This window comes from Erythrolamprus reginae, chromosome 7, assembly GCF_031021105.1.
Source record: "Erythrolamprus reginae isolate rEryReg1 chromosome 7, rEryReg1.hap1, whole genome shotgun sequence".
Classification (NCBI taxonomy): domain Eukaryota; kingdom Metazoa; phylum Chordata; class Lepidosauria; order Squamata; family Dipsadidae; genus Erythrolamprus; species Erythrolamprus reginae.
Genome location: NC_091956.1, coordinates 329,088 through 351,868, shown reverse-complemented (window position 1 = coordinate 351,868; position 22,781 = coordinate 329,088). Strand labels below are relative to the sequence as shown.

General features: G+C 64.6%; 3 protein-coding genes across 16 annotated transcripts; 2 read left to right on the top strand and 1 right to left on the bottom strand.

Moving 5' to 3' along the window:
- Positions 1-3: 3 nt before the first annotated feature.
- On the top strand, positions 4-3,197 carry WDR54 (WD repeat domain 54). Of its 6 annotated transcripts, none has more exons than XM_070756801.1 (9): positions 5-273; positions 345-407; positions 496-562; positions 704-760; positions 992-1,119; positions 1,273-1,373; positions 1,635-1,797; positions 2,155-2,229; positions 2,529-2,710. In XM_070756801.1, the coding sequence occupies exons 1-9, from the start codon at positions 55-57 to the stop codon at positions 2,613-2,615; spliced, it is 960 nt and encodes a 319-aa protein (XP_070612902.1). In that variant the 5' UTR covers positions 5-54; the 3' UTR covers positions 2,616-2,710. The 6 variants fall into 6 exon arrangements, with proteins under 6 accessions (XP_070612905.1, XP_070612906.1, XP_070612902.1 ...); XM_070756800.1 differs by having other exon boundaries at positions 8-273; positions 2,588-3,197; XM_070756804.1 differs by lacking the exon at positions 704-760 and having other exon boundaries at positions 4-273; positions 2,529-3,197.
- Positions 3,198-3,480: 283 nt separating this feature from the next.
- LOC139170057 (rho-related BTB domain-containing protein 2-like) lies at positions 3,481-9,198 on the bottom strand. Of its 5 annotated transcripts, none has more exons than XR_011559560.1 (11): positions 9,115-9,198; positions 8,829-8,984; positions 8,205-8,412; positions 8,010-8,113; positions 7,444-7,629; positions 6,179-7,095; positions 5,972-6,090; positions 5,235-5,385; positions 5,023-5,106; positions 4,551-4,656; positions 3,481-4,411 (listed from the first exon to the last, which is right to left on the bottom strand). XR_011559560.1 is itself a non-coding variant. In XM_070756783.1 (11 exons), exons 3-10 carry the CDS (start codon positions 8,394-8,396, stop codon positions 4,566-4,568), a joined length of 1,899 nt encoding a protein of 632 aa, XP_070612884.1. In that variant the 5' UTR covers positions 8,397-8,412; positions 8,829-8,984; positions 9,115-9,198; the 3' UTR covers positions 3,481-4,411; positions 4,551-4,565. The 5 variants fall into 5 exon arrangements, 4 of the variants coding, with proteins under 4 accessions (XP_070612884.1, XP_070612883.1, XP_070612886.1 ...); XM_070756783.1 differs by having other exon boundaries at positions 4,551-4,706; positions 5,023-5,111; XM_070756782.1 differs by having other exon boundaries at positions 5,023-5,111.
- Positions 9,199-15,587: 6,389 nt separating this feature from the next.
- Positions 15,588-22,321, top strand: LOC139170055 (drebrin-like). Of its 5 annotated transcripts, none has more exons than XM_070756778.1 (12): positions 15,588-16,172; positions 17,099-17,151; positions 17,393-17,505; positions 17,835-17,909; positions 18,086-18,241; positions 18,600-18,677; positions 18,760-18,911; positions 20,115-20,169; positions 20,359-20,424; positions 20,715-20,820; positions 21,810-21,883; positions 22,122-22,321. In XM_070756778.1, exons 1-12 carry the CDS (start codon positions 15,802-15,804, stop codon positions 22,302-22,304), a joined length of 1,482 nt encoding a protein of 493 aa, XP_070612879.1. In that variant the 5' UTR covers positions 15,588-15,801; the 3' UTR covers positions 22,305-22,321. The 5 variants fall into 5 exon arrangements, with proteins under 5 accessions (XP_070612879.1, XP_070612876.1, XP_070612877.1 ...); XM_070756775.1 differs by having other exon boundaries at positions 15,719-16,172; positions 20,718-20,820; XM_070756776.1 differs by lacking the exon at positions 20,359-20,424 and having other exon boundaries at positions 15,719-16,172; positions 20,718-20,820; positions 21,810-21,884; positions 22,124-22,321.
- Positions 22,322-22,781: the final 460 nt, after the last annotated feature.

Sequence of the window (22,781 nt, the reverse complement as noted above, 5' to 3'; positions counted from 1 at the left end):
CCCCGGCCCTTGCGCGCCTGCGCGTCGGCTGGTCCAGCGAGGGCGGCGGATAGGATGTACCGTCGGGCGCGGGGCCTGGCGTTGCGCGGGAGCAGCCTGGCGCTCTACAACAACCTGGCCGTCCTGCCGCTGCCCGCCAAGCGGCTCACCTACTTCGCCAGCGTGCACGGCGCTTCGGTCGGGCTGCTCAGCGCAGCGGCGGACGGGACGGGATGCGCGCACCGCCAGCTGCAGGCCCGGGAGGGCGGCCTCGGGCCCCCGCTCGTCACGCAGGTCCGCAGGGAGGGAGGGGGCAGCGGGAGGGGGGGGCTGTAACAAGCGCTAGAAACGCTGCCCTCTTGCAGGCGGCCTGGTGCGCGCTGCCCTCGCGGACGCTGCTGGTGCTGGCATCGTGGAAGGGCATCCAGGTGAGTCCCCCGGGGGGAGGGGTCGGGGGGATGCAGTGGGGGAGGGGAGAGACCCGCGCCCAACCGGCCCCTCCCGCTCTCCCGACAGATGTACGAGCCCGACGGCTCCGCCATGGTCTACTGGCACGCCCTGGACGGCATGGAGGCCTCGGCAGGTACAGCCCCGACCCCTCACCCCCGACCCGCTGGCCTGCCTGCCCTAGAAGGGGCGCCGGGTGGGGGCGCTCCGAATCCCCTCCCGTCCTAGGCAGCCTCCCTTTCTCCCTGCCCCTTCAGCTCTGCCTTCTGCCCCCCAGGGATGCTCCTGTTTGCCCGGGGGATTGCAGGCACCAGGCTGCACTTCGTGTGTGTAGGTGAGCACGGCGGGGGGGGCACTGTCTGGTTGTGCAGAGGCCAGAAAGGGGGGGGTTCCGCTTGCAGCCCTCTGGGGGGTCCCCGGCCGATGCCATTCCACCCCCCAGGAGGATCCCCTCTGACAGTGGCCCTTGGAGGGGGCATTGGGGCCAGGAGGGTCCCAGATTGCACTGGTGCCTCTGAAGGGAGGGGGAGGGGCAGCGCTGACTCCCCCCCTCCCTCCCCCGCAGGGACCTCCACGGGTTCAGTCCTGGTCTTTGACGTCCCGGCCAAAGGCACCAACATCACGCTGAGCGAAGTCCTCGAGCAGCACGGCAGCCCCATCACCGACATCGGTGCAGAGCTCTGTGAGCAGCCGGTAAGGCCTGGCGGTGCCCCCCCCCCAACCTCCTCTGGGCCTTTGTGGGGGGGGGTGAGGAGCGTTCAGCCCTTTGTGGCTCTCTGGGACCTTCGGGTGGCTGGCCACACACCCAGGACCTGGGATGGCTGTCCTGCCTCTCTCCCGCTGCAGGAGGGAGCGGCGGATCTGGTGACGGCAGACGACTCGGGGGCCCTGTGTGTCTGGGGCTCCGGAGAGGCCTTCAGGCTGATCACCAAAATCCCAGCTTTTGGGTACGGTGGGGTCGAAGGGGGAGGGGGGCGAGGCAGGAGAGCAGTTGGGGGCCACAGCAACAAGGCCAGGCTGCTACGCAGAGCTCCGGGGGGGCTGCTCAGAGCAGGGGGTGGGAGGCGAGGGGCCCCCTGTCCTCACAGCGGAACTGGCCTGCTCTGGGCGGTGAGGACGCGGCAGCCGCGTCCGCTGGAGGTTCTTGGGCCTTGCCCCCTCTGCCTCTGAGCTCCAGCGGGGCCTGAGGCCTCCCCCTCGCCCCACAGCTGCAGCTGCTCCTCCGTGAAGCTGTGGAACGGGATCATCGCGGCCGGCTACGGCAATGGGCAGATTTGCCTGTACGAAGCTGCACACGGGACCCAGCGAGCCCAAGTCAGCGCTCACGCCCGCTGGATCTATGCCCTGGACCTGGCCCCGCTCTCGGGGAAGGTGAGACCCTGACCTCCGCAGGGGATGGGACGGCTTCCCTGGGCCTCCCCCCATCGAGGCAGGGCTGGCGGGGCCTCGGTGGCTGCAGGCTGCCCCTTAACGTTGCGTGGCGGTGCCAGGCAGGCTCTGAAGAACTGGGGGAGGCGCCCCACCCCTGTGGGTAGGTGGCCATGTGGAGGTCGGCACAGGCACAGCTTGCCTGGTGTGCCTGGCCCAGCCGAGACCTCCCCCTGGCGGCCCCGGCCCTCCCCTGGAAGGGTCGCCTCCCATGGGAAGGGTCCCCAGTCCCGGGCTGCCAGGCCAGAGGCTCCTGCATTGACGAGGCCTCGTCGCCCTCTGTGTCTTCCCGCTGCGCAGCTGCTGTCGGCCGCCGAGGACTCCTTCGTGCGCGTCTGGGGGCTCAGCCACCGAGTGGACACGGACAGCCTGGAGGTGAGCCATGGGCCGGCCGGCCGTCTTTCAGAGCCTCCCTCTGGGTTCCTTTTGCTCGGTGGCCCCCTCGCCCAGCTGGAGGAGCCCCCCCTGCTTGGCTGGCATAGGAATGCTTTGGGGCTCAAGGTGTCTGGGCCTGGGGGGCGGCAGTGGGCTCCTGCCTGTACAGCTGACAGCTGCGTTTCCATGGCTCCGGTGCGTGAGGGCGCGTTTGACTGAAGTTTGGCTTTCTGCACCTGTGCAAGTAGCAAAATCTCCTCCCGGGACGCAGGTGTGTGTGTGTGTTTCATCCTTCCCAGCGTGGTGTTGCTCTTGGGGGCACGTGGATGCCTGAAAGGGACCCCCCTGTTTCCCTCAGATCGAGCACTGCCATACGGAGTGTGTGACGGATACCCAGATTTGTGGCGCCCGCTTCTGCAACCCGGAGGGCACCGCCTTCGCCGTCGCGGGCTTCGAGCTGAACGAGATCATCCTCTACCACCAGGTGTAGCCCTGCGGCTGGCCAGTTGTTGCCGGAAGCCGTGGATGGACTGTTTGTGACGTGATGAAGTCAGCGTGGCCGGGAGGGCTCCTGCCACACCCCACCCGCACCCCCCAGGGCTCTTTTGGCCCAAGCGGGCTCCCTCAGGAGCCCGGCGTTTCCTCTGGCCCAATGGCTCTGCCAGGGAGAAGAGCCCCACCCGCAGGGGGCCCATCCTGCCCTTGCTTGGCCGTGCCCTGTCCCCACGGATTCATCTCCTCGGCAGGGAGGCTACCTGTCAGGCCCAGGGGCAACTTGGCCAGGCCTGCAGCAGAGCCCTTCCGTGGGGAAACGCCGGCTGCAGCCCCAGAGCAACCTCTCCTGCCCTCCCTGGGACTCTCTAGACTTGGGGAGCTCCGGCACAGCTGGATTGTTGCTTTTCTAGCGTTTCAGAGAAAGCCGCTGTCTTATTTCCCTGATGAATAAAATCCAGTTGTTTGGCTGACCAGATAGGACGCCAGTTGCTGCTGCCCCCCCCCTTTTGAAAGCAATTCCTCTCACGCAGCAGGCGTGCCTGCAGAACTCACCACCACCTGATCCGTCTAGGTTGCCAGTTAGGAAAGCGGGCCATCCCAAACCCACCACCCTGCCCCTAGTAGTGGGGAGTGGCCCAAGGAGAGCAGCAAGGGGTGGCTCTCTTGCCCCGGTCCTCTACGTTGTGGGACCCAGCAGCCCGGTCACAGCCCCCCCCTCCCCCCATCCCAGGACAGGTACTGCCAGACTCCGGGGTGCACGATACAAAAGTCTCTTTATTATAAAAGACTCCAGACAGCCCCACAGCAAAAGAGTGTAAGAAAAGGCGGGGGGGGGGGCTAGCCCAGCTCACAGTGGTTATGCAGGCGCACTGCTGTGCATCAAAGCCCTTCGGTCTGGGGTGGGAAGGTCTCAGTGCCCCCCCCCATCCAGGTTAGTTTGTGCTTGGCTGACATGTTGAGAGAAAAGACGGAACAGGTAGAAAAAAGTGAAAAAGGTTTAAAAACTGCAGCTCTGCAGGTCGCCCCCCCCCCCTCTTTTTTTTGCTAAAAAGATTGGCAGCAATTTCCCTTAATGCACCAGGTGGGAGGGGCTCCCACCCCTTTGCCCCCCCCAGGAAAGGCCAATTCTTCAAAATCCCCTCCCCCCACGAACAAGGAATTGGGAGCCCTTTCTACAGCTAGTGGCCCCCCCAAACTAAGGGGCTGTAGCTCCTCCACTCATGCAGCCCCCCAACCTCCCCAAATCCCCCCACAGATCCCCTTCCACAGCACATAGTCACACCACAAATCCCCCCCTTTTTTCCTCCATCACCTGCGCGTCCGTCTTCCCCCCTCCCGCCCCCCCCTCCCAGAATACTGCCAAGGTCAGAGGTAGCAACCGGTGCTGGGCCCCCGCCCCCCCCCCCCGGTAAAGGCATGGCAGCCGCGGCAAGAGGCACAGAGAGCTGTGGATGGAGGGAGAGGCGCCCCTCCCCAGCGAAGGCACCGGCAGTGGGGCGGCAGGGGCCCCCTGCTCAGGAGACGGAGCTGGGCTGGTGGCGCCAGAAGCACCATTTGCTGCGCGGGTGCTGTTTGCGGAGAGCCTCCTCCTCCTGCACCCGCTCCTTCTGCATGCGCAGGTAGCGGTCCTCCTCCTTCAGGTACCAGACCGGGGGCCAGCGGTGGCTCTCGAAGTGGGCCCGGTTCTCTGCGGGGGAAGGTGGGCCCGGCAGGCGTCAGCTGATGGAAACGGAACCCCTGGGGGTGGGAGGCACCCCCCCAGCCCCTCCCACCCACCATGCAGACCGGCCTGGGGGGAGGTCCGAGGGAGCGTCCGCAGGGCTCACCGGGAGACAGGGCCTTCATCTCGCGCGGGAACCTGCGGCAAACACTGTTGTAGTTGGTGCAGAGGTAGTGGAGGCACCAGTTGGCCAGTTGCAGGGCATTATGGAACTGTGGGGAGGAGCACGGTCAGGCCGCCCCAGCCGAAGCCCCCTCCCTGCCTGGGGAAATTCACGGCACCTGGTGTCACTGGACTGCGGCGGGGGGCGGAATCCGGCCCCCAGACTGCCAGCCTAGTTGTAAAGGCATTGGGCCAGGCAGAGACTGGGTGACGGTGAGTTCTAGTCCCGCCTGAAGCATGAAAGCAAGGTTGGGGGGCTTTGGGCTGGTCACTCACTCACTCAGTTCAGCCCACCTCAACGGAGTGTTGTGAGAAAAAGAGGAAGGGGCGTAAACTATATTTGCCCCTTGACCCCCCACTTGCAGGAAGCCTCTCCTCTGCGCCAGTTTCCCGCCAGGGCCGAGAGGGAGCCGTACCTGTGTCATCTCCAGGTAGAGGATCACCTGGGCGTCGATCTCCACCTGCTGAAGGCTGGCCTGCACCAGCTCGTCCACCGCGTACTGTTCTGGGAAGGAGAGGAAGCGACGGTGCTGCTGCTCAGGGCAGAGCCCCCTTCCTCGCGGCCCCCTGCCTCGCCTGCTTCCCTGGGCAGCCCCCCCAAGAGACTTGGGCCCCCCCAGAGACTCACCGGTCAGGGCCTGCAGGCGGCTCAGGCAGAGGCGGTTGGTCAGCACCAGCAGCTCCATGGCGTCCAGGTCCGGGCTGGGCACAAAGAGCTCTGTGTAGAGGAACTCCAGCACGGCCCGAAGGCAGGCTCGGTTGGTGCCCGGCAGGGAGACCTGGGGGTGGCAGAGGGGGTGCTCAGGGGTGCTTCAGCCTACCCTCCGTCCGCCTCCAGGCACCGCTCAGGGCAATTCGGGAGGACTTCCTCTTGAGGTCCATGGTCCCCAGCAAGAGGGAAGTGCTGAAGAGGAAGAAGCCTACAGGCCTTTGGGGGGGGGGTGGATGGAGCCCCTCGGGGGAGAGGTGTGGGGTATCTGGCTGTCCATCTCAGAAATGAGGGGCAGCCCCAGGTCCCTTTCTGCTCCCCTGCTGGGCCAACCCAGAACCAAGCTAGGGAGCCTGGCAGGCAAGGTCTGGGCAGTGGTCGTCTTCAGCTATCCCCAGGAGAGGGGAGGAGGAGGCCCTGTGGTCTCATGCCCCCTCAGAGCCCCCTCATTCCTCCCACATGACTGGGGTCTCTAGGGGCCACGCTGGGGCTCCCAGGCAGGGAAACACTCCCCCCAAAAGCCACCCGGGAGAGACCATTGAGGCCCACATGCACAGCAACTGAGGCTGCCCCCCCTCAATAGTCGCACGGGGCGTCCCCTGCACAGGCCTGCCCCTCCCCCCTTTATAACGTGGCCGCAGAGCTACCCGCCTCACCTCAGTGGCACAGCTCTCCTGGAAGGTGCCCCCGAACATGGCCACCATGAAGTCGCAGCCTGCCAGCAGAAGGGGCTTGTGTGCTGGCACTGAGCCATCATCCACCAGGAACACCACATCTGGGGGGACACACAGAAAAGAGGTCAGTGCTGGGGAGGGGGCTGCCTGCGGGAGCTGCCTTCCAGCCTGCCTGCCGCTCTCTGCTACCTGCGAAGGAGCCTTTGCTCAGGCACTCCTTGATCCGGTTGGCCCGGCGCACATGGAAGGCCTTGGTGATCTCGCCGTTCATGAAGCTCTCCTTGTTGAGGACGTTGGCCACCATCATCCGCAGGTCGAAGACCTCCAGCAGCTCGGCCACGGCAGCCACCCGCATGAGGCCGGCCTGGGGCTGGTCCAGGCGCCCAGTGTACAGGTACTCCAGCACCACCTTGAAAGGGCCCTCCTGCACCCGCTCGTCCAGGTACACAGACGTCATCGGCTTCTCCTGCTGCGTGACAGGGTCCCGCACCGTCTCCCGCTGCACATCAACGATGCCACGGCCCCAGCCAGAGGCCGGGCAAGGCACCCGCGTGGCACAGAGCGGCTCGTCACTTTGAGAGGGCCGCAGCGGCAGGGCCCGCATGGCTGTGGCCAGGCCTCCCTGGTCTGCTGCGTCCAAGCTCTTGGTCCGCCCAGCGGGCTCCTTCCCACCAGCCGGCTCGTCCCCCAAGTCCAGCGCGAAGAGGTCGTAGAACCGGGAACAGGCCGTGGCCAGGTAGACTCTGTGTGCAAAGAGCTGGTGGCCCCCTGCCAGGTGGAAGACCACGTCGGCACAGAGGGGCTCGTGGAAGAGTGTGCCGGGCCCCCGGCCTTCCCCGGCAGCTGGCTCAGGGATGTGGATGATGGGCGGGGGAGGCTTGGGGGGCAGGAAGGGGGCCTGCAGCAGTGGCCGCTGCGTCTTCTTCAGGTGGGATTTCCAGAACTGGAGGTGGCGGCGGGAGATGAGGGCGGCACGGATTGCATTGTCGAAGACGTCCTTGGTGCCAAATTGGGCCACGACGCTCGTTTCGTAGTACGGGATGCCCAGCTCCTTGGCTACCTCATGCCCGCACTCAGGGGGCAGGATGTCCGAAGGCTTAATGGGTCTGAAACGAAACAGGAGTGGGCGCCAATCAGCAAGGAGGCGTGTGCCCAGGAAGGCTCCCGTCAGGGCTGACCAGGGGGAGGCAATGTGGGCTATTCTGTGACAGATGGACTTCAACTCCCAGAATGCCTCAGCTAGCATGATTGGTTCAGGGATGCTGGGAGTTGAAGTCCACAAGTCATAGAAGAGCCCACTTGGCCTCCCCCTGGGGTAGACTAACCCAACCGTGGCACGGAGTGGAGGCCTCCCCTGGGGACAGCCAGGAACCAGTCCAGGATGGGAAGGGGGCTGACCACGCCTGCCAGCGGCCCCAGAGCGAGTGGCCTGAGACAGCCGGTCGGGGCCCTACTTGGCCAAGGGACGGCGCGCCCGGTTCACTGCCTCAAGGTCTGCATAGCGCAGGTCCAGCTGGCAGCCCACCAGCACGATGGGGGTACGCGGGCAGAAGTGCTTGATTTCTGGGTACCACACGGTCTTCACGTGCCGCAGGGAGTTGGGGTTGGCCAAGGAGAAGCAGAGCACCACCACGTCGGATCTGCCGAGGGAAAGAGATGGCCCCAATCAGGCCCCGTCCTCCCCCAGCTGACTCTCCCCCTCCGCAGGCCCCAGCTCCCCCTTCTCTCCTGTGCAGCCCCTCCCCAGACGCCCCTCAAACTTCAGAGAATCCAGGGATGCCTGCAGCTAAAGCCCCTCTGCACCCCCTCTGGTGGGGAGGCCAGGAGCAATATGGACCTGCCACACACCCCCACCCAAGGGGCTGGGAGACCCCCGAGAGGCCGGCCAGAGTGCTGGAGTGCTGAAGGGCCCCGCAGACCCTCCAGACAGCGGCTTGGATGCCTCCTGGGGGAGCAGGGAGGGGGCGGCCCAAGAGCGGCTGCCAGGAGGGGGAGGACCGCCCACCCCCCCACCCCTCACCTGCCGTAGGCAAAGCGCCGGTCCTTGTGGTGGTCCCCGAAGGTATCCCAGAGGCGGAGGGAGATGCTGACCTCGTCCACCACGTCGCGGGAGCGCTCCAGCACCTGCGGGACTCCGAGGGGTCAGGCGGGCGGGGGAAGTCCCTCCCACCCAGCCCGCCCCTCCCCCTCCCGTCCCTCCCCGCTCCGGGCGGACCTCCTGGCAGACGCGGTACTGGTCGATGGCCCAGACGGTGGGCACGTGGGTGGCCAGCAGCTGGTACTGGGTGAGGGTAGCGTTGCAGGCCCGCGCGCAGATGAGCCGCGTCTTGCCCACCGCGTTGTCGCCCACCACCACGCACTTGATGGTCTCGACGTTGGGGCGCTCGTAGTCCAGGTCAAGCTCCATGGGGGCGCCGGCGGCGCTGCGGGGGGAGCCCGGGGTCAGGGGGCCGAGGCCGGAGGAGGGGGCGCCGCTACGGGCCCCGCGGGGGCGGCCGAGCCTCTTCCCCGCCCCGGGCGCCGCATCCCATCGCCTCCCCGAGCCTCTCGGCCGGCAGCCACCCCCGCCGCGCTCCCCGCGCCCGTGCCGCCCTCCCTCCCGTCGCCGCCGCCGCCGCGCCCATCGCCGCCCCTCGCCCGCCCGGCCACCCCGCGGCGCCGCCCCGCCAATCGCCGCCCGGCCGCGCCCCCTCCGCCCGAACAAAGGAGGCGGCGGGGGGCCCGAGCCTCGCACCGGCCCCGCCCCCGGACCGCCCCCCCCACGTGACGGGCCCCCGCGGGCGGGGCGGGGCGGCCAAAGAGCCCAGCCGGAAGGTCCGGAGGGGGCGGCGGCGCGTACCTGGCTGGCAGCCGGAGGGCTTTGCAGGCGCGGCGCGGGAGAAGCGGGGCTGGGCCGGCCGGAGTGCGCTCTGCACATGGTCTTGGGCGCGCCGCTCGTCCGCAGCTCTTCCCCGCGAAGGCCCGTCCGGCGGCCCCGCGGCCTCATGCCCCGCCGCTGCAACCGAGAGGAGGAGAGAAGAGGAGAGCGCCGCCTTCAGCCCCCGTCGAGCCTCCGCCCACCCCGCGGAGCCCGAGCCTCGGACGGCCGCTCACCCCCGCAGGGCCCCTCCGCCCCCCGCCTGCACCTTCGCCCCGGCCAGCGGGCTCTGCGTACGGGACCAGCGCCTCCGCCCCGCTGGCTTCCACTCGGCGGCGCTTCTAGTGTGTCGGGGCGGAGGCAGCGCTGCGGCCGACCCCTCCAGGCGGGCCTTCCGACGGGCGGGGCGCAGAGCCGGCCCCGGTCATGCTCCGGCTGCCCCCGAGACGCCAGGCCGGTGGGCGGGCCTGGGCGCTGGGCTTTCCATCGGCGGGAAGCCCGGAGGAACGGCGCGATTTTCGGGTCTTCTCTTCTGGTCCGGAGAAGAGGAGCAACCGCGGAACCCGCCGAGCAGTTCCGTTCCCCCCCCCCCCGGGGCCGCCGCAGGAGCTCTGGGCTGAGCGCGGCCGCGGAGTGGAGCCCTTTGGAGGGGGGGGCGTTCCTCCCAGGGTCGCCGGAGGGGAGAGGGGCCCGCCGGACTCGGTGAAGGGCAGCGGGTGTCCAGGGGATCGCTCCCGAGGAAACCAAAGCTGAGAAGCCCCGACGGAAGGGGGGGGGCTGGTTTGAGCCGCCCCAAGTGCCCAGGTGGGCTGCTTGAATTAGGAGCAAGCCATTCACATACCCACACAAATGACCCCTATGGCTTTTCAACCTGCAAGCCAAGACAGCCAGGCAGGCGCCCAAATGGAGCCCAGCAGGGGCAGCCTGGAGGTTGGGGGAGGGTCCTGAGGGCTCTCCAGTCCACCACCACCCCTCTTTGGCAGCCGCCCAGGACCCCTGGCTGGCTGTAGGGAGGCCCAGCCCCTGCCCTGCTTTGGTTCCATGTAGACGCCCAGCCAACCCCACTGGCCTTGGTGGCCTCTTTCCCCCAACTGCTTCTTTGCCCCAGCTGGGCCTTTCTGGCCCACATGGGAGTGTTTGATGCCCTTCCGTCTCTTTTTCTCTTCTGCCTGGCATGACGGCTGAGAGTGGTTAAGGCCAAAGGAGAACACAGAGACCATATGTATTTCCTTAACAAGTTGGCTGAGAGCTGCAATTACAGCAAAATAATGTCTGTTTCCTGCCAAAGAGTCTGAGTTATCTTCAAGGCCGACCCCCCCCCCCCCAAGGTTTGTAGACAATGTCTCTGAACTGGGCTGAAGTGAGGGTGCTCAGTCTTTTTTTCAAGAGCTACAGTCTTTCATAAAACCATTGTCCAAAGGCTGGGTTTCTCCAAGGAAGCAGGGATGTTGGTTTAGAGAAAAAACTTTGGATCCTCTGTTAAACCACGAACGATCACTCCTGTCAAGGACTCTCCCACAAATCTCCTCTTTTAAGCCTGCTGCAGAATCCCCTGTTGCCCTCAGCTGTGGTCAAGATTGCCTTGGTTGCCCTGGAGGCCATTCCCTCCTGGGGTGCCCCAGATTATTATTATTATTATTATTATTATTATTATTATTATTATTATTATTATTATTATTATTATTAATTAGATTTGTATGCCGCCCCACTCGGGGCGGCTTACAACAATAAAACAATTTATGACAAATCTAATAATTTAAAAATATTTTTTAAAACCCATTATTAAGCAGACATACACACAGACATACACACACACACACACAGTGTTTCCCATCTTGCCTTCTGGCTGTTTGGCAAATAACTTGGGCACACAAACACCGGGCTCTGGGAGGCTGCTGTGGTGTCCCCCCCCCCCGGTCCTTTCGACTGAACTGGCCCTGGCCAGTTCCTGCAGCCGTTCTTCATGTGTCTGAGCCCCTAAAATCCCCTCCGCTGCTCCCCCCGCCCTCTTTCCAGGCGGAGAGCCCTTTGTCCGGAGCCTTAGGGCCCCTGGTCTGTGGGAGAAGCAGCCACAGATCACCAGGGTCTCCGCCCACCCTCGCTCAGGGTGCTCCTTGCTCTCCCCCAGTGCAGCCTCCAGGACCTGCTGCAGTTGTTCCTGACACCGGTAAAGCGCTATATGGCTCAGGGCGTGGCTGTCTCCTGCCACATACCTCTCAGAGGCCTATGAGATCCCAGAAGGTCGGCCTTCTCTAGTCCCCTCGACTAAGCAGTGCCGGTTGGCGGGACCCACTTTGTGGTGGCACCAGCTCTCTGGAACTGACTCCCTCCCTCCAATGTCCATGCTGCTCCCATGCTCCCACCCTACTGGCTTTCCGAAAGGCCTTGAAGGCCTGGCTTTGCCAGCAGAGAGTTAACATCAAGTCACAGCCGAATTGTGATTGTTTGGTATGTTTGTCTGTACAATTCATTTGGGGTTTTTACAGATTGGTTTAATTCTGTTTTATTGCTTTTATTGTTTTATATTTGACTTATTATAATATTGTATTACAGTGGTACCTCTACTTACAAGCTTCATTGCAAGTAGAGGTGACCGGGTTCTTAAGTAGAAAAATTTTTAAGAAGCAATTTTTCCCATAGGAATCAATGTAAAAGCAAATAATGCATGCGATTGGGGAAACCACAGGGAGGGTGGAGGCCCTGTTTCCCCCCAGGAGATTCCTAGAGAGGCCCCACAGAGGCTTCTCCCTGCCTTTTCCAGCCCTGTTTCCCCCAGGAGATTCCTAGAGAGGCCCCACAGAGGCTTCTCCCTTTTGTTTTCCAGCCCTGTTTCCCCCCAGGAGATTCCTAGAGAGGCCCCACAGAGGCTTCTCACTGCCTTTTCCAGCCCTGTTTCCCCCAGGAGATTCCTAGAGAGGCCCCACAGAGGCTTCTCCCTTTCTTTTCCAGCCCTGTTTCCCCCCAGGAGATTCCTAGAGAAGCCCCACAGAGGCTTCTCCCTGCCTTTTCCAGCCCTGCTTCCTCCCAGGAGATTCCCAGAGAGGCCCCACAGAGGCTCCTCCCTGGCTTTTCCGGTTACAGTTTCAGAGCTTTGGGTTTCTAAGTGGAAAATGGTTCTTGAGAAGAGACAAAAAAATCTTGATCACCTGGTTCTTATCTAGAAAAGGTCTTAGGCAGAGGTGCCACTGTATTCTGAAACGGGCACCACAAGCACACCATACACAAAACTCTAGAAGCCTGGGGGAGGGGTCTCAATTCCATGATGACGCCAGCAGATCCCCCCCGCCCCTCACCCACTTCCGCCTGGGCCTGTGGCAGCTTCCAGATGGGGGGGGGCTGGTTGGGGAACTCTGGGATTCGAAGGCTGTGTGTCTTGTGGATGCCCAGAAACACTTCGGCCTAGACCTCCCCAAGAACACATGGGCCCCCTTGACCTCCCTGTGAATCCATTTCTGCCGGACATGTTCTGTAGAAAACCCCCAGTGGTCACCCTGCCGGAATCCACCTTCCGGCCAGGGCACACGGCCACCAAGGGCTCCAGCTGCCTTTATTCCGACAGAGATGCCCACGTGATGATGGGATTGAACCAGGCAGACCGACTGTTCCCTGAAACCATCGATAGACGAATCCATACAGCCGGATCGATTCCCCGGGAGGGCACATTAAAAGACGGACCCTAGAAGCCCCACCAGAGCACCACCCACAGCTCGCAGCTCAAACGCCTCTCGCTCGTGACGCCTGGTGGTGATAACGAGATTGCGCAACATCTGCAAACTCTGTGCCAAAGAATTAACAGACGCAAGTTTGGCATCAGGACTCGGAAGGACATCAGAGCCTTTGGCCTTCCCTGGAGGGTCCCTAGCCAGCCTCTTCCAGAAGAACTCAGCTGTCCAGCAAGAGGTGACTGCCCGTGCAGTGCCAATAAAGATTTCTATTCTATTTCTACCCTCTCCTATTAATTCTATTCTGTTCTATTCTATTCTATTCTTTCTGTTTTGTTCTATTCTAGTCCAGTCCATTTCTATTCTATTCTTTCTCTGTTCTGTTCTAGTCCAGTCCAGTCCATTTCTATTCTATTCTATTATATTCTTTCTCTGTTCTGTTCTAGGTTTAGGTTTAGGTTTATTGGATTTATATGCCGCCCCTCTCCGCAAACTCGGGGCGGCTCACAACAATAATAAAAAAACAGTACAGTACATAATACCAAATCCAATGCCCACCCATCTAGTTACAATTTAAAATTAATAGTCCAGTCCAGTCCATTTCTACTCTACTCTATTCTTATTCTATTCTAAGGTTTGTCCTCCCAGTTGCCCAGAGTCTCCAGCATGCTCTGGTGTCCAAGGTGGCCCCTCCCTGGGCTGCTGCAGGGGGAATTATGATAGTTGCAGAGGAGGCAGGGCTGCAGGTCGGGGTGGGGTGGGGTGGTGGAGCTCAAGGTTTCCATAATGGGCCCAGAAAACAAACAGCTAGCCCCACACAGAAAAACAAGCCCGCAGTCTGGCACAGGAGACAATAATAGTCGATCCAACTTGGGTGCTGCTGCCGGACTCTCAGCCTCGCAATCCGAGGTGGGAAAGTCTGAGCAGCCTTTTCTCTCCCTCCAAAGTCCACGGGGCGCCCCACAAATCCCCGGAGCTTCCGGTCGCATGGCAGAGGTGGCGGAGACCCCCGTCCCCCAGCCTCTCTCCAGGCTTTCTGCCTTCGCTGCAGCAGGGGATCGCGGAGGGCCGGAGCGCCGCGGCCTCCAAGACCGGCAAAGGGCGAGAGCAGCGGCGTGGAGGCCGGCCCTTCGGAGTGCGAGAGGCAGCCGGGCAGCAGTTCCCGCCTCCGGCTGCTCCGGGTGATTTGTGCGGCAGACAGGCGGACGGTCCCGCCCGGAATCCGTGGCTGCGCCCTGCGCTCGCGGCCCGCGCGTGGCCTTGGTGGGGTGAGGCAGCGCCCGGAGCGCCTTTTCTCCCCGGCTTTCTCTCTCCGCCTCCCGCCGGCTGTCTGTCTCCCGTGTGTGTCCCTAGGCGGCGCGGCGAAGGGAGGAAAATGAAGCGCCACAATTGTCCCCCTTACTCTGCGCCAATGGCTTGGGTCAGCTGACCCCCAGCCCCGAGGGAGGCGGAGCCTGGATCTGGCCGGACAGAAGTGCTGAGGAGAGCCACTCCCAGGGACTGGCCGAATTATTACAGTTTATTTATTTTTTTAATTTTATTTTAAAGTTCCACCTTAGCGGGGGCTTTTTGGCGGCAGGGGGGCTCTCTTCCCCTCAAGACCCAGAAGGGTGTCGGGCAGCAGAGGCTGGGATCCAGGGAGTCCCAAGCACGTGACCACGGCCAAAAAAGGCCCGGTGGGGGTGGGGTGTTTGCTGGCTCTCCTGAGTGGCCCAGTGGGTCCTTGGCATGAAGGTGCCCAGCTTCTCTCGGGGGTCCAGCCTGTAGCGCAACCATTGGGGGGGCAGATGTGAGTGTGTGTGAGAGAGAACACGAATGCAGATGTGGCTTCCACAGCTCACGTGGCCATGTGGTCCAGCGGGAGAAGGAAACGGGTGGAGCTGCTCTATGCCCTGCACAGCTGCTGGGTGGAAGGCGGGTGGATTCCCTGCCCAGGGTCTGGCTTCAGAGGAACAAGCTGGGCGCTGGTGTCACGTGGCCACTCTGCAACCCAGGGGAACGCCCAGGTCCATGATGGCGGATCTATGCCACGGGTGCCACATGGAGCCATATCTGAGGGCCCACCAGGGGTTGCCCTCTGTCAGCTCCAACACACTCCTTCCCTCTGGCCAGTTGACCCTCCCGAACCCTGGGGAAGGCGGAAAACGGCACAACGGGCCTATTGAAAGTCCAGAAGTCCACTTCCGGTAGGCCCAGTGGGCCCCTTTTCTACCCCCCATAGGCTCCTCAGGCTTCAGTGAGGTCCGTGGGCATGCGGGGGAGAGGGGAGAAAGGGGGGGCAATTGTGTACGCATGCATGGGGCGAAGGCATTGCGTTGGGGTTGTGGGCACAGGCCTTATTTGCCCAGTTATAGCAAATAACTGGGATGCAAACTTTGCATAACTCGCACAACTTGGTTACAGCAACATCATGTCCCGCACATATATAGGTCACAGCACATCAGCGAGCCCCATATAGTCAGGACACATAAGTCAGTGAGGTCTCGGGAGCTCAAGCGGGGACATTTCTCCTTCATTCTAGGCTGGACTTCTCAGTGTATTCCTCTCCTCTTACTTCTTCTCTGGCCCTCAGGTGCGGTGGACCCTCTTTTCTCTGGGAGGGGCCTTGGAATGGTGGGAGGGGCGATCCTGTCCATGCAGCCCAGGCCCCACTGGACAGGCCCCCAAGGAGGACCTGAGCTGGGCCTTCAGGTTGCCCTCCAGCCCAGGGCAGAGTTGGGCCCCCTCTACCCAGCGCGGTACCCAAGCCAAGGGATGAAGGAATGGCCCACCCTCTGCGGCTGTAAAAGGACTTTGTGCTGGGAGAGATCGGCCAATTGACCAAATAAGGCAAAGGGAGGGAGCTGGGCTCCTGGTTCCTGGCGAGGCCTGCCAAAGGGCCGGTCCCTTGCTCTAAAATTCTTGGAGGGGGGCTGTGGGAGCCACGGGGTGCATCCACCAGGGCTGAAAGAGGGAGGAGGGCACACATCAGCTTCCTCCAAAGGAATAGGGAGGTCCCACTCCTTGCTGAACCCCCCCCCCCACGCTCCCCTCCTCCAACGCCACTGGGAGGCTTAAGGGGGTCAGCTGCTGCGGGCGGGGGGGGGGGGCAAGAAGAGGTTCGCAGCAGATCCTTTCTGCCCCTCCAAAGGATCAGGGCTCTTCCTGCCCCAGACAGCCAGGAAGGGGCTCAGTCGGGCGGCCTCTTGGGACTCTGCCCCCCGCCGGAGAGCCCAGCTCAGGGGGCTTGGGGAGCCCGGCAGGACCGGGCAGTGAAAGGTCCCTCCGCCAGTCCCGGAGCAACGAGGGCAGAGATGGGATTTCCAGGAGAGGCGGCGTCCCACTTGAGCCCACCAGGCAAAGCAGTCAGCCCATCGCCGGGAGGGGCCCTGCCTGCCACAAGCCCCCCGCACGGCCTCGCCTTGGTTGCCCCGCCTCGCCCCGATTTCCCGGCCCCGCCGGTCCCTCCCCGCGATGGGCTGGGGCGGGGTGGGGGAGGAGGCGGGGGCGGGGCCGCCTCATCCCGGGCCGTCGCTGTCTGCGCCGCCGCCACCTCGCAGCCTTGGTCCGGCGCCGCCGTCGGGGCTTCCGCGATGGGCAGCAGCGCTCTGGACCTGGACAAGCACCGACTGGCGCTGCTGGCCGCCAAGAGCGACGTGGTGAACGGCCGAGCGGCCGCCAGCTGGTGAGTGACGACGCCGACGTCCCGCCCCGGACAGCGCCCGGACTCCCCTCGGCGGCCCGAGTGCGGCTCCGGCTTCCCAGGGCGGCTGGGGGCGCGCCTGAGGGAGGGGGGCGTTGTGCATCGCCGGAGCTCGGGGGCCTCGGGAGGAGCAGGGCAAGCGCCGCTCCGCTCTCGCCTGGGGCTCCGGCCCCGCATCGAGGAGGCTCCGTGGCGGGTCTGGCGGACCAGAGCAGTTGCGTCCCGCCAAGCGCCGGGCAGGCGCTCTGACCCCCGTGCAGTGACCAAGGCCAGCCCAGGGAGGGGGCGGGAGGGGGGACGCTGGGGCCTTGGCTTCCCCAGAGGGAAAGGAAGGGGCTGTCAGGCCCCCCATCCATGGCCTTCCCCCCTCCCCCCAGCTAGGCTACTGGAAGCCAAGCAGATGGGGCCCGCTGAGGTCGCCTCCTTCGGAAGGGCTGGTGGAGCCCTTGGCCCCTGTCCTCCCTGCTGCCCCTCTGGCCCCCCCTTGTCTGAGAGGGGGAGGGGGAAGGGGAAGCAACTGGGGGGGGGGCGGAAGGGTTCCCACCTGCCAAGGGCCCAGCCGGAGCTCCCCCAATGCCTACGTCTCCTTAGACAGAAGAAGGGCTGATTCCTGGCTGGGGCAGAGATTTCCTGCTGGGCAGCCCTGTCTGCCCCCACCCGGACCCCCTGCCCCACAGACTCTCTTCCTTTCTTCTGCCCCCCTGCCCTCCTGAGAGCCCCAATAGCCTCTGCAGCTGGTACAAACACACCAGCTCCAGCAGGTGGGCGGTTGGGGGGCACCTGGAGAAAGCAGCCGTGTCAGGCAGCCTGAGAGAAGGAAGCCAACACCCAAAAGGCCCCCAGGCTGGCTTCTAAAGCCGACTCCCCCCATCGCTCTCTCTCTCTCTCTCTCTCTCCCTACCCCCCAGGGCCCTCTTTGCCTATGAAAAGGCCAACGAACTGAAGCTCCTGGACTCTGGGGGTAAGAGGGAACCCCTCGCCCCCCTTTCCCTCCCTCCAGTGGGGCTCGGACCACCAGAGACGGTCGGGGCAGGGGGGCAGCTGGGGCCTTGTCGGTCTCCTCAGCCTCACGGTGCTCCATTCTGCTGACCGGGGGGGGGGCATCTGGTGGGGACCAGTGAGCGGGCAGTTCCCTCCCTGGGAAGGGGTGGGGGGTGGGCTGCTGAGACCCCCTCTGCCTAACCCAGCCCCCCCCCCCACAGGAGGAGGCCCCAATGAACTGGCCAGGCGCTTCCAGAGCAAGCGCATCATGTACGGACTCTGCCGCCTGTCGGAGCCCACCACGGGGAGGCCGCGCATCGTCCTGATCCACTGGGTGAGAGTGGGGGAGGGGCAGCGGGGGGAGGGGCTGGAGAACCGGCAAGGGGGGCAGGCGAGACCTGGGTGCCTCGTGACGGAGGTAAAACGGCCACGCCCCGTCGGTCCAATCCCGGACAGCTCCGGCCTCAGCACCTGAGCTCTCGGCCTGCCGGTCGGTGTCGGGGGGGGGGCTGTGCCTAATCTCAAATTCTTTGGGAGGGGGCTGTCCTGGGGGAGCTGTGCGGATCCCGACCCTCATTGCCCAAAGGCCACGGAAGGCCACCGTTGGGGGGTGAAACTGTCTTTGAGCTGAGCCCCCCACCCCAGCTGCCTCTCTGGCTCCAGGTTGGTGAGGACGTCCCGGACCCTGACCAGGAAGCCTGTGCTGGACACCTGCCCGCCATCCGGGCCTTCTTCCAGGTGGGTCCTGGGCAAAGCGCGGCTGAGGGTCTCACCTGGGCCAGGTGGGGGGAGGCGGGGAGGGAGGAGGAGGGGGGGCTCTTTGGTGGCTGAGCTCCTCCCCCCCGAGACAAAAGGGCAGCTGCTCTTCCTGGAGGGGCTGCCCTCCCCCCTCTCTTCTCTCTTCCCCCCTGCAGGAAGCCCACCTGGTGCTGAAGGCCAGCCGGGGGGAGGAGGTGACCCAGGAGGGGCTCCACAGCCGGCTGTCCTCGGTGGCCCCCCCAGAACAGCCCCCTCCAGACACTGCCTGCCCCAAGAAGGACGTGGGAGGCGGCCCAGAGGAGGAAGTGGTGGTGAGGAGGGAGGGGGAACTCCCAGCTGATCACTGGGGCCAGGGCACCCTTCAGGTTGTCCCTCCGCTTCAGACCCCCGGGCCCCTCCCTCATGGAGGATGGGGGGGGAGGCTTTTCCTAGAGAGCAGGGCGGGGCCCTGTCAGCCCCCACCTTTCCTCCCTAGTGCACAGAGAAGGGACCGGGGTGGGTGGGAGCTCAGTGCCCCCCTGTTCTGGCTTGGGGTGGCCCCCTCCCCAGCTTCCTCCCTGCCTGGTGGCCTCTTGTCTGCTTGCCCTTAAGCAGCTGCCCCTGTGTGTGTGGGGGTTTTTCCCAGCCCGAGGGAGGGGCCGCTCTCAGGAACCCTCTTGGCCTCCCCAGGGAACCAACTACCGGAAGACCAACCCGGGCCTGGAGCTCCTGCACAGCCAGAGGAGCGCCTTCTGGGCCCAGGTGGAGGTGAGTGGGTGGGGCCTCCTGGGGTGGGCGGGGCTGCAGGGGTGGTGGTGGGTGCCCTTCTGCCCTCTCTGTCGCCCTCTAGAGGGAAGAGGAGGAGAGGCGCCAGGAGGAGAGGCAGAGGGCCCAGCAGGAGGAGCGGCGCTGGGAGCGCTTGCGCATGGAGGAGGAGCGCCGGGAAGCGGCCGAGCGGGAGCGCCGGGTGCAGGAGAAGGAGCAGCTCATCCAGGAGCAGAGGTGGGCAGGCGGGTGGGCCTCATGCCAAGCCCCTCTCCCCCGGATGCCAGGCCGTGCCCAGCAAAGGAGGGAGCAGACCCTGAAAAGAAGGGCTCCCTCTCCTGGCCCTTCTTGGAGGCGCAAGGGCTTCCTGGGGCATTCTGGGAGTTGAAGTCCCGGCAGCTTAAAGGCGCCAAGCTTGAGGAACCCTTGAAGTGCCCAGCCTCCCTTTCTGACCCCCTCCAGCCACGCTGGGCCCCTCCCGGGGTCTCTGCCCCCCTGCCCTCACCTGACCAGGGAGAGACAGGCCCCCTTGTGCCCCCCCCAATTGCGGCCATGCAACTCCCCTCCCTCCCGCAGGGTTCCTCTGTCCGGAGGGACCAATGGAGACGGGAGGAGAGCCTGGTGGACGAGGGGACCGAGCAGTGGGGGGCTCGGACTGTCCTGCAACTGGGCTGGCTCTTACCTTGACTTCCCTTAGAAACGGTTCAGCTTGGGAGGTGAGGGTGACAGAGCTTCTGCTGACTGCCAGCTGTAGTTCAGCGGTTCAAATCCCACCACCAGCTCCAGGTTGACTCAGCCTTCCGTCCTTCCGAGGGGGGGTGTCAAATGAGGACCCAGATTGTGGGGGGCAAATATACTGTGAACCACTTGGAGAGGGCTGTGGAAGCACTGCTCTAGTCAGTCCTGAGGATGGAAGGAGAGGGGGCCTGGAGCCCCCCCCATTCTCCGTAGGAGGGTCTGCTCTGGCCCTGCCAAGTGAAGGGGAAGGACCTGCCCAGGGCAGAGGGGTTTTGGGGGGGGCTTCCTGGGAGTCTGCCCCACCTTCCCATGGAGCCCGGGCAACTGGATGCGGCGGCTCCAGGACCCCCCCCCCACGCTCCCCCTTCAGCTGCGCCCCCCCTGCCTTCCGTGCCCCCTTGAGCAAAGCAGCCAGGGTGGGGGCTCGGGGGGGAACATCGACGGGGGTGCGTTTGGCCCTGCTTCCTGCTTCCACTTCTGCCTCATCCTGGGAACCGTTGGGGGGGGGGGGCGGGGGGGAGACTTTCCCAGGAAATGGGAGAAAGCAGCCGCCTCAGTCGCTTTCCCCAGAAGGGCCAGCAATGCCATGAAAACCCAGCACCACTTGAAAGACCCCCAGATGGGGGGGCTGCCCGTGTGTTTCGGGGGGGGCCACCAGGGGAAGAGGGGGGGCTTCTCCTGAGCAGATCTGCCCCCCCACAGGAAGCAGCAGGCCCAGCAGGAAGTAGAAGAGCAGCGGAGGGAAGAGGCCCGGCGGGTGAGTGGGCCCCCTCCCCATCTGGGGACACAGAGGGAGGGGGGCTGGGTTGGTCGGGGAGGGGCTGCGGGAGCTTCACCTGCAGGGCTGGAGTCCAGCAAGGGGCTCCCCTCCACCTGCCTGTCCTGCAACCCCCACGAGCCTTTGGTGCCTCCCCTGAGTGTCCCTTTCCTCCCCCCCCCCCGGCAGCGGGAGCAAGCGAGGGTCCTGGCCGGGACCAGAGTGGGGCAGAGTTGGGCCAGCGAGACGGTTCCGGTGAGAAGAGGGCAGCCGGGGGTGGGGGGTGGAGGGGCGCTGGCAAGGGAGCCTCGGTTTGGGGGGGGGTAGGACACACCTGGTGGTTCTGGAGGGGGTGTCGGTGGCTGGGGGCAAGCAGAACCCAGTGTGGCCACCAGGGGGGGCACTCATCCCCCGGGCCTCTTTCCACTGGTGCTCCCTCGAACCCCTTCCCACCCTGGGTGGAAGCAGAGCCCCCACCCACCTAAAGGGTGGGGGGGAGTGGGCAGCAGGAGGGGGGGCCCTCACAGCTTTTGTCTTGGGCACAGCAGGCAGCAGGGCCAGGAGGGCAACAGCCCCACAGAGGGGCCTTCTTCCAGAGGAGGGGGCGGCTGGGCTCCTTCTCCTCCGCCTCCAGAGAGCCAGGGGGGGCAGGTGAGCTCCCCCCCACCCCATGGGAACAAGAAGAGGGGCAGGAGGGGGGCAGCTGCTTCCTGGAGTAAGGAATGGGGAGGGCTCTCCATCTCCCCTCACCCCCCACCCCCCCCATCTGCATTCTTTGACATTTGAGGAATTCAGGGCTTGGTGATTTCTGACCCCAACAGATGGGGGAGGGGGGATTTGGGTGTATTCAGGGGGTGTGGGCGAGGGGGGGTCCAGGCTGGCTTTGCTGACACAGCTTCTCTCTCCCTCCCCCCCCCCCCATTGGCTGGACAGGAGTGCTGGGGGGGGGCTTTCCTTCACTCCCAGCGCAGCCTCACGGAATCCGCTTACATCTTTCGCCGCCGCCCCCCCAGCTGGACCTCCAGGGCAGCTTCCAGGCTTCAGCGGCTGCTCCCCCCACCAGCCCCAAAGCTGGCCCTGACCCCCCCCCGCCAGCCTAGCCCCCCACCAGCCCTCCGCAGCCCCCACCTGCCCCCCCAGTCGCTCCCATGCCCTGAACCCCAAGACTTCCTGGGAGAGGAGCCCCCCCTCTGGACTCCCTCAGAGCTCCCCAGACCCCAGCCAGACACACCCCCCTGGGCCAATGTCCCCCGCCCGGCCCAGGGCACCAACAGAGGGGCAATGGACTGGGTGGAGCCGCCCAGCCCCACAGTGAGCTCTCCCCCAGGGGCTGCCCCCCCCGGGAGAAAGGTAAGCCCGCCCCCTCTTGCTCGAGGGGGCAGGCGGGTAATGGGAAGGCCAGCAGCTGTGGGCATGGAGCCAGGATTTGAGAGTGAGTGGGGGGGGACCCTCGGCCCCCCTGCTGGGATCTTGTCTGTTTGGGGGGGGGGGACGGCTTGGCAGCTGAGTGTCTGTGAAGGGCCTTGGGGGGAATTCTTGGGCTCGGCCTGTGGGTCCGCTTGGGTCAGAGATTGGGGGGGGAGAATGGGGGAGGGGGCTGCCCCAGAGACCTGACTTCTGCCCCACCTGTCCTTTCCCAGGTGCTTCACCCAGAGCTGGTCCAGGCCAGGCTGGGCCCGTCCTGCCACTCGTGCGCAGAGGGTCCGAGGGGCAGGTGGGTGTCTGGCTCAGAGGGGGTCAGTTTCCTGCCTTGAACCCCTCCCCTCCCCCGACTCCAACACCAGCCCTGCAAGGGAGTCTGGGCTGAGAGAGGGCAGTCGGCCCAGGGGGTCTCCTGGTGGCTCTCGCGGGGGTGGGGGGTGAGTGTGACCCTCCCTCCCGGTCAGTTCTCCCCTGGGGCCACACCGACCCCTGTGGTTCTCCAGCAGTGAAGGGCCCCTTTCTTTCTGCAGGGGGGGGCCGCTAGCCTGACGGGGGCTTCCTGCCTGGAGGGGGGGTGTCCTGTCCTTGTGCCCGGGGGTGGCCCCCCCCTGCACCTGCTGCCCACCTGCGGCCAGACCAGAGGACCGGCCGAGCACCGGCCCACCTGCCACCATTGCTGCGGTCACATGAACACGCCACGTGTGAGCAAATAAACCATGTTTTGGCTTAACCGGAGACAACCCTGATGGGTGAAAGGGCCTGTCAGGTGGCATAGCTCAGATTGCGCCTCTGTCTGTCACCTCCTGCCCCCCCCCCGTTCCCCCCTGAGTCCTGGAACAAGCCCTGCAGAGCCCAGATGCCAGAGGCTCCCTCCCCGCCCCCCCAACAGACCCAGCCTGCACTACAGGGGGCGAGTCAGTAGACTTTAATGCATTTTCACAGGAAGGGAGGCTGCCCCCCCCAGCGCCCCCCCCACCGGCTTCTTCCTCCATGCAGAGACCGGCCGCTTGAGGAGGGGGTGGGGGTGTCAGGAAGAGGCCAGGCGGAAGGCAAGCGGGGACCCCCAACGGCCCCTGACAAGGAAAAAGCTCAGGGGGGGGGGCGCTCTCTTCTCTTTCAACAGCAAACCTTCCCGTTTCTTGCAAGGGAAAGTGGGGGGCTTTTCTCCTGGAGAGGGAGGGGTCTGTCCA